Raw genomic sequence first — 13237 nt, 5'->3', positions numbered from 1 at the left:
GGTACGCAGGCAACTAGCAGCAGGGAGTTTGGCCAGGCATGGTGCGTGCTGGGGTTGCCGCTCCTTCGCTGTGCAGGCCCTGTCCCACATGGGGCGATGGCTTGATGCTAAGGAAATTTGGACGTCACTGCTGACACTGCTAGGGCTGTTTAGGCAGGCATGATTGCAGTAAGATCAGCAAACTGGCACGTTGGAATATGCTGCCCCAGTAGCACGTGGTTTTAATCCTGAAATGCTCCCCTTTAACTTCAGCTCTAATAGGGCATTGTCCAGGCCTCTACTGGCCTTCTGCCGAGAACCAAGAAACTGTTCCCCAAATCTTCTGGGTCCCCTCCAGAGCAATTTTTCCCCAGGGGGGGGCGGAACTGTTCGACTAGTGACTACTGTTCAGGACTGGTTACAGCGGACGGTCAGAATTGGATACCACCCTTTCTGTTTTTGCCACGGCAAGTGGCGAAGGCCTCTTCAGAAATGGGCAAAGGAGAAATACATGGCAACGTGTTCCTGTACAAATCCACTGTGAGTGCATACCTTGAATACAGTATTCAGTTCTCCCTACCCAGACCTTCTGTGGGTCTGGGTAACAAGGCAGTCTAAGATTGGAATGGTTTCCATCTGAAGGGGGAATTGCAATGGGAGGTGATAGAAATGATGAGATTAAGGTGTGGTGAAAGAAGTGAATGCAGAATGTTTATGTACCCTTTTGTATAGTAAATATACAGTAATTACAGAACAGTTTAAATATAATTATTAGCAGCAGGTTTAAAACCATCCAAAACACAACCAAAATGCAGTTACACACAATTTACTCATGTGGAACATTCATTGCTGCGGGATGATCCCTAAAGGAGTAGGCAACTACAGGGGGCAGGCCAGCACACTTTGTGACCTACTCTGCTGGCTGCAGCCCACCAGCCCCACACTGGGGTCTGCCAGGTGCTTCCACCCTCGATGCGTTGCAGGCAGAGACAGGTTGAAAACACTGGAGACTGACAGAGCCCCTGGTGGCCACCCTGCAGCTGGTGGTCTGCATTCGGTGGAGTGGGTCACGGTGCGGGTTGCGCAAGCCTGATATGGAGGATAATCTTGTGCCGGTGACACGTGCAGGACGTTCCTTTTGGGCAAAGATATTGTCACGTTCCACAGGCGAACAGAGCGGGATGCCTCAGACCATAATGGCTTTCCAGGCAATGCCTCTGGTCTCTGCCTGTGATTAAACCTCAGTTCCTGGCCCTGCTCCTCTGCCCTAACGTACAGCTCTTGTGCTTTCTGCAAGAAACTCTTTTCATTGCTCCCTGCTCCTGGCTCCTCCAGTCTAGCTGTCTGACCTCCCTTTCCCTTCCTCTAGCAGCCTGTATTTGGGATGATGTTGACAAAGGAATGCACCCTCCCCATGGCTCAGTCACAGAGCATGCTCCCAGGTTCCTTCCCGTTTGCACCATTCACTCCCCAGTCAAAATCTTGAGCCATCCTGGTTGAAGAAAGAAAGCTTTATTAATAATCTTAACAATAATAATCTTAATAATAATAAATAATAGTACTGTTTATTTGAATGGTCACACCTCAGAAGCATACAGAATGGGGTGGGTGGCTGATGCTCCCAGGGTGGGAGTTTGGGCAGCAAATGGGAGGAGGAGCTTTGTACAAGGGGAGGGGGTGTGGTAAAGGTCAAGGGGGGGCTATATACAACGGGAATAGAAAAGGAGGATCATCTGGTTGCTGGCGTGTCAGGAGCTTTAATGCTGAATAGAAAGTGAGGTTTCATGAGATGAATAAGCCGAGGAGGGGTCAGGGGCATGGGGGAGGTCCTGAGTCCATCTGGCTCCGGGGTGGGGTGGGGAAACGGGCCATAGGACATGCACTCCTCCCGGTAAGGGCCGTGGTCAGAGAGGAAACGGATGAATGGGGGTTCCCATTGCGCCAGCAGGGCTCTGGGGCTTGCACAGGTTGGTCCTAATGCCCTGGTGCACAGCCAGCCCCGCTCCCTCCTGCCACGTTCGGGCTGTGCTGCTCTCTCGCTGGCTTGGCCATGCAGTCTTGAAGGATGTGCTTGCCCCAGCACCCTGGCTCTGGTGGGTTGTGGGGGGGTGGCATCTTGCAGCCCTTAAGAGCAGGGCTGGGCACTCACAGGTTGAGGCAGGGGCAATCTCTGATGACCTCGGCAGATGAGCCACTGCGCTCCACCAGGCCTACCACAAGGGAGGTAAACGGGGGTGGAGTGTGACCCCTACGGGGCGGGGATCCTCAGGGGGAGGGGAAAGTGCAATGTCTTCAAAGACCCCCCCCAAAAGAGATTCCCACTCACTGGAACACCGTGGCCATACCCAAAAAAGGCCTGGCCTGGCCCCACCCAGCAATCCAAGGCCTTGCCGACTTGACAAATGGATGAACCAGCAAAGCACGACAAGCAGTGGGAGGCTCTGGGAAGCAAGAAGCAGGATCTCTAGCCCTGCAGGGGCATCGTGGCATGTGCTGCGGTCCAGGGTGGCTGCAGCTGTTCTTCGGGAGGGCTGGAAGGAAGACGTGGTGGTGGCCTGGGGCCTGCAGAGTCCAGTCTGTGTTAGTGCCTGTCCCATTGGCCCCGTGGTCTGCAGCGGGGTGGACTCGGGGAGCAGGGCACGGGTCTCCTGGCGTGGACGGCTTTTGCAGAGTCTGTGGGTCACTGCTGTCCGTCCGTCCGGTCGGTGCTTGCGCTCCAGATGGCCTGTCGCTTGGGGGCGCATGTGTGGACAGAAGGGGGCTTTCACTCGGTCGCTTGGCTCGTTAGTTTTGTAATTGTTTTGTTGCTTTGCTTTTTTTTTTTTTTAAAAAAAATGTTTTTGTGCCCTTCCTGGTCCCAGAAGGAAACAGCTGAAGGTTTCACTACAACAGAAAACAAAGGCAGAACGTTCCATGGAGCAACCTGCAGGCAGTAGCCTGGGGAAAGAGTGGTGCAGCGGTGGGGGTGGGCGGGCTGTGTGCGCTGGTCCAAAATGTCAGAACTGGTAGGCAGGGCATGGGCCCTCCATCCCCAGCATCCTTCACCATTGCCCCCCTCCTGTGCCTGCACAAACGCCTTCACCTCCCGTGCCCTTTCTGTAAAGGTGCGTGCGCCAGTCCTGCTTAGCAAACCGATGATGGAAAGTTACCCATCTCCTGCATGGAACTGATATCCCAGCACCGATGAAGGAGCTGGGATCATTCAGCTCTCTTAGGGGCTGGTCTCAGCCAGCTCCTTCATACAGCTATCAGGCTATCTGCTAAACTTAGAGGGGACCTTGCAGGGTCTTTCTCCCCACTCTCACTGAACATTCTTGGTGACACTAATTCAGATTGCCCTGCAGCCCCTTTTCAGGTCAGCTTAGGGGTACAGCCCCATCCCATCTGGGGTGTGTGTATGCGTGTGGGTGTGTTTTCTGGGGGGGGGGGAGATTTCCACCCATAGAGATAAGAGGAAGCAAGTTCCTCCCCCTGCAGTTAGTAGGCTGAGCCCATCTGATAGCAAGGGCAGGGTCAGTGCCTGTGCGTCTTCGCATTCCTGGAGCACCGCCCACCTGGGTCCCTCTAGCTTGAGCGGCACTGATACCCTGCACGAGTGTGGGGAATGGGCCACTGGCATCTGAGCGGAGTGAAATCCTGAGTTCTCTTAGCTGTATCCGATCCTTTTGGATGCGTGAGACCTGAACGCACAGCACAATGCAGGATGCCTTAACTGGGCATCCTCTCCTGAGTGCAACAGTGTCCCAGGGGCTGACAGAGCTGGCTACAGGAGGAAAGCTTGGCAGCAGGATGCTCTCCCTTGAGGTTCTGCTTGCTGGTGGTTTGTCTGTTTTGTCTGGTAAAAAGCAGGCACCTGTCCCAACCCCCTGGCTGGTTGCTTTGCAAAGTGGAAACAAACTCGGTTGTACACCATCAGAGACAGGTGGGAGGTGAGGCGTGAGAGGCGGCTTGAGGTAAAGAAATATGTGGCTTAGGCTGCCGAGGGCTAGCAGCACAGGGGCAGGGGCCCAAGTCCGCTTGGTTTTGGTTTGGTTTCTAAGGAGCAGTCAAGTGTACTACTGTGAGGAGGGGCTGGGTCTGTCTTGCTAGTAGGGAGTGAAGCGGCTGTACCCTCCTCGGTATAGACTAGCCTGCAACATCAAAGACGGAGAAAAAGCCAATCAGTATAAAGGAGAGGCACAGCCCATCCCTGCCCCGTCATTTCAGCCAATACGGTGGTCTCTCAGGACCCCCAGGCTGGCAGAGGCCTTGGTTTGTGATGGTGGCCAGGTGGGGGTGGAAGGCCTCAACTCCCAGCATGCAATGCTGCTTTGGGCCTGGGCTCACAGGAAGTCCAGATAAGGATGGAGGGATAGGGCCGGATGTACTTTAAAAAGGAAAGCAGGGCTTTGGAAGCAGGCGCCGAGCTGTCTCCAATGGACAATGCCAGGAGAAAGGGCTGAGAGGTGGATGGCTTGCCCTCTAGCTGCTGTTTCCCCTCATCCAGCCCAGATTCCTTCCCTCCAGTCTTCAACTGACCCCTATCTCACAAGCTTGTGCAATTGCTGCTCTAGGCCATGTCTTGTTGGACCACTGACACCATGGTGGGCGGGGGGGCTAGTGGGTGGGCAATGCTCGGAAGATGCACCGGGGGGGTGGGGGCAGGATTTGCAAATGGCAAACGTGACTGCGGGACGGCTTGGATGTTTCTCCTCTTTGATGCTGGGCGCAAAGCTGATTACAAGGAGGCATCCCTGCAAGTGCTGGGCGCGGCTGCGTGTGCAAATCAGGAAGGGCGGGAAATGGCACTGGGCTGTGTGCCCGCGCACACGCACTTCGCCCCACTCCAGTTCACTGCTGCTCCTCGAAAAAACATCTCCTGAGCAAACGGTCCCTGACAGCCGAACAAGCTCGTGCTTGCTCCGGCTGGCCCTCTACACACCAGGGCGCTGGGTTCCCGAGAAGCAACCATTTCAAGGCAAGCTGGCTAACTATTCAGAAGCCTGGCAACGGCCCTGTGAGTCTGCAGGCGTGTGTGTGTGCTCCATCAGCTGTGAAGGCGACAGGGTCTGTGCCGGGCCCTGGGCACGTGTGCGTTTCCTCCTGGGATTTCCCTTCTCACGTTTCCTTTTCCTATGCAGCGCTGACGACAAGGAGGCCGCCGAGGTGTGAGTGCAGGTGCTCCCGGAGGCATCCCAACACCCCCCGTGCCCCACAGCCTGACCCCGGGCAGGCCTGCCCCCCAGCAATCGGGCGGAAAGGCCGGCGCTTACCATGGTGCCAATGCTGTAGGTGGCAGCAGCAGGGCCGATGGTGTGGTGGTAAGGGTCTGCAGCTGCATAAACTCGGCCGTAACTAGGAGCGAACACAGGGGGCAGCGTTAGAAACTGGGGGACCGCAGAGTTGCCAACCCTAAATGTTCAAAAAATCATGAATCAGGCCTCAGACATATTTTTTTAAAGGCATGATACACATAACAGAAAAGGCAGGAATAGTTTCGGAGCTTTTATGGGTACAGTCTGAGCTTTTAAGTCTGAGCCTGGAAGTTTTCAGTCAATCTTTCAATTCCCCCCACAGCCACAGAGATCATTTCAAGTTTCAGACATCCTTAAAATAGCTGGCTTTGTTAGCAATGTGCAAACTAGATCTTTACCTCCCCTCTCCCCCCTCTTGCTCCATGTGCCTGGTTGCAATTTCCCTGAACGTTTTCAGAGGGCGAAATTGGAAAGAAAGATGTCATAAACCAGGGAGGCTACAGTGGTGGTGGTGGTGGTGGTGAGCTTTAATCTGAGGATAATCTCAGGGCCTTGTCAGTGGCCTATCCTGGGCTCTGGAACTCCCTGCCTCTGTTGTCCTTCTACTGGCAGGCAGCTGTGTTTTTAATTCAGGCAAATGTGTTTTTATTCAGGCAGGCCTTTGGCATATGAACTGGTCTGTTACTGAAGGGGTAGTGAATTGGTTGGGGCTGTTTATTTCTTTTACTGTTATGTTTTAAATTGTGCTTTTAATGTATTTGTTTTTATGTTACATTTAAATGAAGACTTCGTTTTTAATCTGTAATTTATTGTTAGCTGCCTTGAGTGCCATTTGGGGGGGGGGGCGAAAAGGTGAGATATAAAGCAACCCATCGATTAAATAAATAAACAATATTCCCCAAACACAACAAGAATGGGGGGGAGGCACCATTGCCTAAATAATGTTAAAAAGAATGCACATTAAAAGGGGTCTAGAGATCTATGTCCAGGATGATCTGGGTCAACCCAGACCATGGCCCATCTCTTGCGTTGTCTCGTCACAGAGAACAATGAACATATTGTGAACACAAACAGCTGCCTCAGAATGGAGTCAGAGCATCGGTCCATCCCTGCAAGGATCGTGGACTCTCCACTCTAAATGGCAACCATTCTCCAAGCTGTTAGGCCTGAATGACAGGACACAGCCCTGCCTCTCCCACTGGGAAGGGTTGATTTACAGGGGAGGGTGCGTGTGCAACAGAGGCTGGTAGAACCCCAGCAGAAAGGAAAGTGGCAGGAAGGGGAAGAATTAAGGACGTGCCTCTCTTCTCTGCAGCTGGACAGGGGCATCTCAACTCTGGCTCCTAAAAAATCTGGCCAGATCCTAAACCCTGCTGAGGTCTATGAGGGCACTGATCGGTATTTATTTAAATCAAGGAAGGAGAAGTTGGAGTGGAAGACAGTGTGGTAAATGGGTGGGGAAGGGGCTGAGCTGAATAGAACTGGCTTTGTATGGTGTGCAGCAAGTGGAGATTGAATAGTTTCCTGGCTGTATTTTGAAAACAGTGAGAGAAGGACAGGGAGGCGGGGACTAGAGCAGATCTTTTGTCAGTACTGGATCATATGAACGAAGAGGAAGAAATTATAAGGGGATTTTTTTTTTTTTTTTTGAGAGAGAAATGAACAAAGAACTGAATTTCAGAAACTCTTAGGCCAATATTCCCAAAGAGGAATAGAGTTAAAATAACTTAAGACTGATATTCAATAGCCAAAGTCTTAAGCAGTGAAACCTAAGAGGATTTTATAATAAGAATACTAAGTATTTATAGAGTGTTCAATCTACTTCACATTCATTACCTCAGTAATTCTTAAAACAGCCCTATAAGGTAGGACAGTATTATTATCCCTCATAGCAGATGGGAAGGTGGAGGCTGAGAGAATGGCTCACTTAAGACTACTCCCATGCACTCATGGCTCAGATGAGATTTGAACCTTAGCTCACTCTCTTAACCACTGTACTACACCTTTTATAATGCCTATCCATGAATTAGATGAAAATGTATGTGCATTTTAAACCAAACTGAATAGCTAAACACACACTTCTCCTTTGCTGAGGAATAATACGGATCTCGACAACTTTGTTAGTATTTAAAAAAAAATTAAATCCATTTTTTTTTTAGGATAGACTTGCAAGCAGGACTGGATAAGAATCTAGTATGCTGCTTGTTGATCTTTCCTGGAAAATCCAGGTGGATGTTTCCCCACATTCTGTCACACTGCTTTCCAGCTGTATCCCTCCACAGAGGAAGGAGGTCATGCAGGATATGGTGCAAAAATAGGTACCGTCCAATGCTTTTCCTTTTAATTTACCAGTAAATTCACTTAATGAAGATCAAGTAGGGTTTTGAACAGGATGCTTAAAAAGAACAAGGTAGTAAATGGATGAGAGGAATATGAAGTGTAAATAAATAACCGGATAAAGAAAATTTTCTGCAGCTTCCCAATAAAACACCATTGGCCAACACTGTAATAATTGTGATTAGAAGGACGAGAGAAACAGGAATGGTTAATGCAGCTGTCTTGTTATAACAGAGCAGGGGTGGGCAATTTCAGGGGGCAATTCCCACCACCTGGCCACCCCCTGCCACCGCCACCACCTTGCTACCAAAATTTGGCAGTGTAGCAGCAAAAAATTGGTGATTTGCCCCCAAAATTTGATTCAAGCTATCTTTCTCTCTTTTTAGCCTCTTGTTGCACTTTGTTGCTGAATTGCTGCAGCATGGTGGGGCAGCAGGGATCAGAGGCTGCACGTGTCCCACGGGCTGCGCATTGCCCACTCCTGCAATTGAGCTCTACCCTGTGACAAAGGCTGCACTGCAGAGTGCAGCCCCACAGAACGCGGTCCTCTTCCACATAGGGGGCTTCCTAGCCATATGAAGCTGGGTATCTCCATCAGCCAAAAAGCATATTGATTTCAAGAGGGATAAAAGGGGGAAGACGGGAAGTTGATTCTCTTGGAAGGCAGAATAGGGGCAGGGATGTGATTGGAGGCAGGGCCCAGCACAGATGTTCTCTGCAGAGCGGGCATGAAGAGCTCTCTGCACCCTATTGCCACCGAGTCCTGGAACTGGGCTGCTTTTTCATAATCAGACAGTATGGGGGAAGGGCCCTCCTGTACACCAGCAGGTGTGTAGTGGGTGGGAAATGCTACTTACTGGAGGCACCTCCCTTACTCCTTGGAGCATCCTGTCAGGATCCCCTGATATGGGGGCGGCACCATCCCTAATCCTGGTGTTGAGGAGGCTGCCTGATAACACCAGACAGAGGACCAGGTCATGAACGGCAAGACTGGGGTAAGGCTGCTCACCTGTCGCTGTAAGCTGCTGCTGCTGCTGCTGCTGCAGGCTGAGCATATCTGTAAGCTGCATAACCTCCCTGGAGCAAAGAGGAGAGACAAGGCGTCAGGGCGAGGGATGTGCTGCCCTGGCAGCCAGGTCAGGAGGCATCTGTGCCCGGAGGCAGGAGGCTCTCAGCAAAGGCACCAGGCACACCAGGCGCTAACTGAGCCCAGGAGGGAAGCATGTAGCCACCCCACCAGACTAGCCCAACACCCGTCTCATTAGCATTCCCCAGGGGTCTCGCTAACATTAACCTGCAGAAATTAAACATGCTGAGGAGAGAATGTCACCTCCCTGGCGGGTGGCGGTGTTAACGAGATGTCGCCTCTGATAAATCCGTCAGCGTGCATCTGAAATATTGCCCAGAGCACTTTAAATATGGAGGGGAAATGCCGCTGTCATACACCACCCTGACACTGGACCAGGAACATAAATCCTGCCCTCTGCGGGAGCTGATGCAGAAGACGGCACAGGCCAGGGTGGGCACATCGCCCCCACATGCGGCCCTCCCTGGCCCCCCTGTTCTGCCACCTTCTCCTCTTTCATCCTAGACTTCCCACGGCAAAGGGGTGGGAAAGCTTTTTGCAAGCCTTCTTTGTGCTGCCTCAGGCTCTTTCCACTGTGGGAGACACAACAACAAAGTCGCCATGGATGGCAATTCGAGAATGATAGAAAAGAGACTGCCTGTGGGAGATGTACAGTGGCCGCCTTCCCATCTTCATTTCTCAGTGCTCTGGGACCAGGCCGAAGAGCTTTCATCGGGTCTCTGTGTTGAAACCGTCCCATTTCCCAGCATCGGCTCTGCAAAGTCCCCACCTGTTCCCGTCACTTAACCAAAAAATGAGCAGGTGGGATCTGGCAAAGAGGAGGCGGCCTTCCCACCAAGGCATGTGGTACCTGTGTACCAGGAAAGGTCCTCTGTGTGTTTGTTTGGGGGAGGAGTGGGGCAGCAGGAGAACCAACAGCTGGGTTATTGTGGCTTGGATTGGAAACTATGATATGAACAAGAGGAACTGAAAGGGATGGACTTACATAAATTTCAGCACCATAGAATCCGTCCTGGTAAACCACTCTGCAAAGGAAAGAAGAAAAAGGGCAACCTTGACTAAGAGCTATGTGCCTGAAGTGCATTCTGTGGGGCTGCCTGCTTCTTTCCAAGGATAGCCCCATCCCTGGCATCAAACAGACCTTTGTGACTCTGGCTTCCAGTCCTGTTAATTGCCTTTCTCTGCCTTGACAGTGGGAGAGATGCAAATGCACTAGTCGTCAAGCTGGATGGGATGATCTGCCTGACAGGCAAGTGGGACCACCAAGAAGGAGCAGATGCTCTTGGGGGAATCTGGGCACAGCCACTCTCAGATCTGCTTCGTGTGCTTGAACATTCACATGGATGCTATGACAGCTTTTGTTTCATTTTAACCTTCTTTTTTTTAAAAGCAAGTTTCTACCCCTTGTGGTGGCAGGCTATAGAAATTATCTGTAGTGGTTGGAGCTTCTGCGCCTACCATGGCTACCTGTCCCCCTCCTGCATGGCCTCTCTAGTCATATTTTCTTGCCCATAGGCGTCAGCTCAGCTGCCCCTCATGTTTATCTTGCTGCCCCCCAAAACTGATGCTGCGCAAAATGTAAAACAATCCATTTCAGAGCAGTGTGCAAATAAATATTTTGTTCAAAGTACATCTGCATACATTTAATTGGCTTGCATAATTTATGGTAGCCATGGAATTTGTGGGTTCTTGCTTGAAAAAGCACACTGCTATAGAGCAGGGGTGGGCAAGCCGTTTCCTCTCGGGGGCTGCATTCCCTTGTGGCATGGGTAGTCTGTGGGTGGCAAAGCTAGCAGCGGGCAGGGCCAGAGCCAAAAGTGGGTGGGTCACCCCTTTTCTCCTTCTGCTGCCTGCTTTTGCCTCTCTCCTGCTTCCTTCCTGCCCTGTGAGCTGCCAGGAAAGGGACAGATCACTCTCGCCAGACATCTGAACTATGTAGAAGGCTTCTGAAATTAGGCCAAGGGCAGGGGAAGCTGCTGGCTCCGATGTCAGTGGGGTGGTGAATCTGCTCTGGGTTTCAGTCAGAACCAGTCAGACCTCTAAAGGAGCTATCCAAGCTGTCAAGAATGATGGCCTGTTTCCCACTGTGAGACCAGGCCTGGGGGTCATGTCCCAGGCATCCACCGGGAGTAGTGTGTTATCTGCCAGCTCCTTGGCCCTGTTGCTCAAGGCCATGCTCAGTCCCTGCTAACTGGGAAACAGATAACAGCTGGGCCTGGTGGGAAGGTCCTACCGATTTCTGGGGAAAGGTGGTCCCTTTGGGGGCTGAGCTGGCGATTGGCTAAGGGAAATCTGCCCTGGGTTGCTGGGGCTGGGCCTTAAAAGGAGGCTAAGGGAGAGGTGTGGCGTCTCCCTTCGTCATGGTGGTCTTGGACCTGCTGTTGGCTGGATGCTATCCTGGGAGGCCCGTACCTAGGTATGTGGAAGGACAGGCTAGCTCGTTTGGTTATTTTGCTTGGGGGTGTGGTGTAAAGGCTCTCTGTATATGCTTTGGTTTTCCTTGCATGTTTTCAGCTTTGTAATTCTCTGCACAACCTACCACTTCTAATTCTTCTCTTCCTTCCATCCCTTTCCCTATAATAAACAGTTATCCAGCTCCAAGTGGGTGTGATCTTTTCTTCTCAGCCTCGGTGCTAAATTCAGTGTCTCTTGGCAGGAGAGGGAGGTTACTGGGTATATTTTGGGGCTCGAGGCCAGGTTTGGCCTGTCCTACCTTCCAGGGACGTTGGGTTGAGAAGCACTTTGGATAGCTCCTTTAGAGTTCTGACTGAAACCCGGAGTGGATGCACCGCCCCACTGACACTGGAGCCACCTGCCTCTGCTGGATGAGGGCCATGTGGAATTAGACTGTAGGGATGCAGGTTGCCCCTGCTACAGAGTGCCCTTTCCCAGCTGTGACTTGATCATGATATGCTAAGTGCCACAGGACTGTCTTCTACGCGGCAGGCACATGGTTCGGGCAACCACTACCGCTACACTGCTTTAGCTGCCTATCAGTATACTCATGGCACCCCTTATTTTACATATAGTGATCAAGTCGTATTTCTGTACATGGAAGAGGTTATGGGGAAATGGCAACATGGCCCTCAGAAACTGGGACACGATTCCTCATGGAGCTGAAGTGAAATCTGAGGCAGAAAATGAGAACTTCCAGGCGTACAAGGCTACTGATCAACTTCTCATTTTCCTATGGAGTTTGACAGTCCCTGTGCTGCTTAAATCCAGACCATATGGCCAAGAATCCTATTACACCAGCACTCACACAGCACAGGAACTTTAGAAAAGGAAAAATCCTAGCCACTTTGGGCGAGCATGACACCAAATTCAGCGCAGACCAGGGCTTGCCCCCAACATGGCCAGAAATGTAGAGGGTGCTTCCTGATGGAAGGCTCCTAGCACTACCAACCATGGAATAGCTGCATGGTGCAGCTATTTCATCGTTTATACCTTAATGGATTTTCTGCAGTAAGAGAAAAGGTGGAAGAAGTGGCGGGAAAACACAGCAGGATAACCAGTGGAAGATGCTGACTGCCTCACCCCTATAAAATTCCACGAATGATGCAGGGTGATGGTGCAATAAAAGTCTTGTCTGGAAATACCCAGAGTGGCCTCAGCTGAGATAACGAAGGAGTGCTCCCCTAAGGCTCACTACTGGGACCCAAGCGAAATGGGGTGCCCCCCTTTTGCCTGCATCTCAGTCCAAAGCGCCCCTCAGCCCCCTTCGAAGGGCCTGGTCTCTGCCAGATACTCACGCTCCGTACGTGGGGATGGGTGGGGGTGGGGGAGCTGCCCGGAATGTATTGTAGACTGTGCGCCCTCGCCCTCGTAAGTGTGCCCCCCGGTACGCTACTGCTGTTCCTGTGGCTGGGTATGGGAAGCCAGTCACTGCAGGAGAGAAAGAAATGCCCATGAGTACAACCCCAGAGTCGCCCCCAATGCGAAACCTCATGTGGCAGGCAAGAGTTTTTCCATGGAGGAGGCAAAGAGCTTGCTTCTCTTCCCCCCGGTGGTGCTCGTAGACACACCGTCAGGGTCCAGGAGGCCAACACAGGAATCCATCCCTAACCCTTCCCTGTTGCACAGGCCCGTCTGCTCCTAGAACACCTGCCACCACCACTCCCATGAGAAGAGGCATGTGGTGCCTCTAAGGGGCATGCGGTACAGCTCCCTAACATGGCTCTGTTAGTTAGTTATTTTATTACAGTTATATCCCACCTTTCCTACAATGAACTCAAGGCAGTGTATATAGTTCTCTCCCCTCTGCATTTTATCCCCACAACAACCAATCTGTGAGGCTGCTTACACCAGGTGTGGGCAGACGTTAGACTTGTGGGATCTACTTTGTTTTTTACTAGAATCTCAAGACATAGCAACTGCAGCCAGGTGCAAAGTAGCGACAGGAGGCAGAGCCAAATGCAAAGTGGTGGCCTGCAAAGGGGATGGACTGGATGACCTTTGAGGGTCTGGATGACCTTTGAGGGTCCTTCCAACTCTATGACTCTGTAACTACGGCAACTGCATCCCCCCAGCCATGCAGTGGGATGACCTGTGCATACAAGTACAACTCTACATCTGAGTTACTAAGGATCAGGCATTGTAA

The 13237-nt window shown here is 51.6% G+C and overlaps 1 protein-coding gene across 3 annotated transcripts in view; it reads right to left on the bottom strand.

The window, feature by feature from the left end:
* Window positions 1-2806: 2806 nt before the first annotated feature.
* Window positions 2807-13237, bottom strand: part of RBFOX3 (RNA binding fox-1 homolog 3) — a 350747-nt gene continuing 340316 nt past the window's right edge. For all 3 annotated transcript variants that reach the window (XM_084832352.1, XM_084832353.1, XM_084832351.1), the window contains 5 exons: window positions 12390-12522; window positions 9623-9662; window positions 8560-8627; window positions 5232-5313; window positions 2807-2862 (listed from right to left, as the gene is read on the bottom strand). In XM_084832352.1, the coding sequence (XP_084688478.1) occupies window positions 2860-2862; window positions 5232-5313; window positions 8560-8627; window positions 9623-9662; window positions 12390-12522 (326 nt within the window). In that variant the 3' untranslated portion in view covers window positions 2807-2859. The remainder of the gene's footprint in view (window positions 2863-5231; window positions 5314-8559; window positions 8628-9622; window positions 9663-12389; window positions 12523-13237) is intronic.

Source organism: Heloderma suspectum, chromosome 2 (genome assembly GCF_057233095.1).
Source record: "Heloderma suspectum isolate Gila_16-S chromosome 2, 16-S_ref, whole genome shotgun sequence".
In the NCBI taxonomy this organism is placed as follows: domain Eukaryota; kingdom Metazoa; phylum Chordata; class Lepidosauria; order Squamata; family Helodermatidae; genus Heloderma; species Heloderma suspectum.
This window is presented reverse-complemented; position numbering and strand designations above follow the sequence as displayed.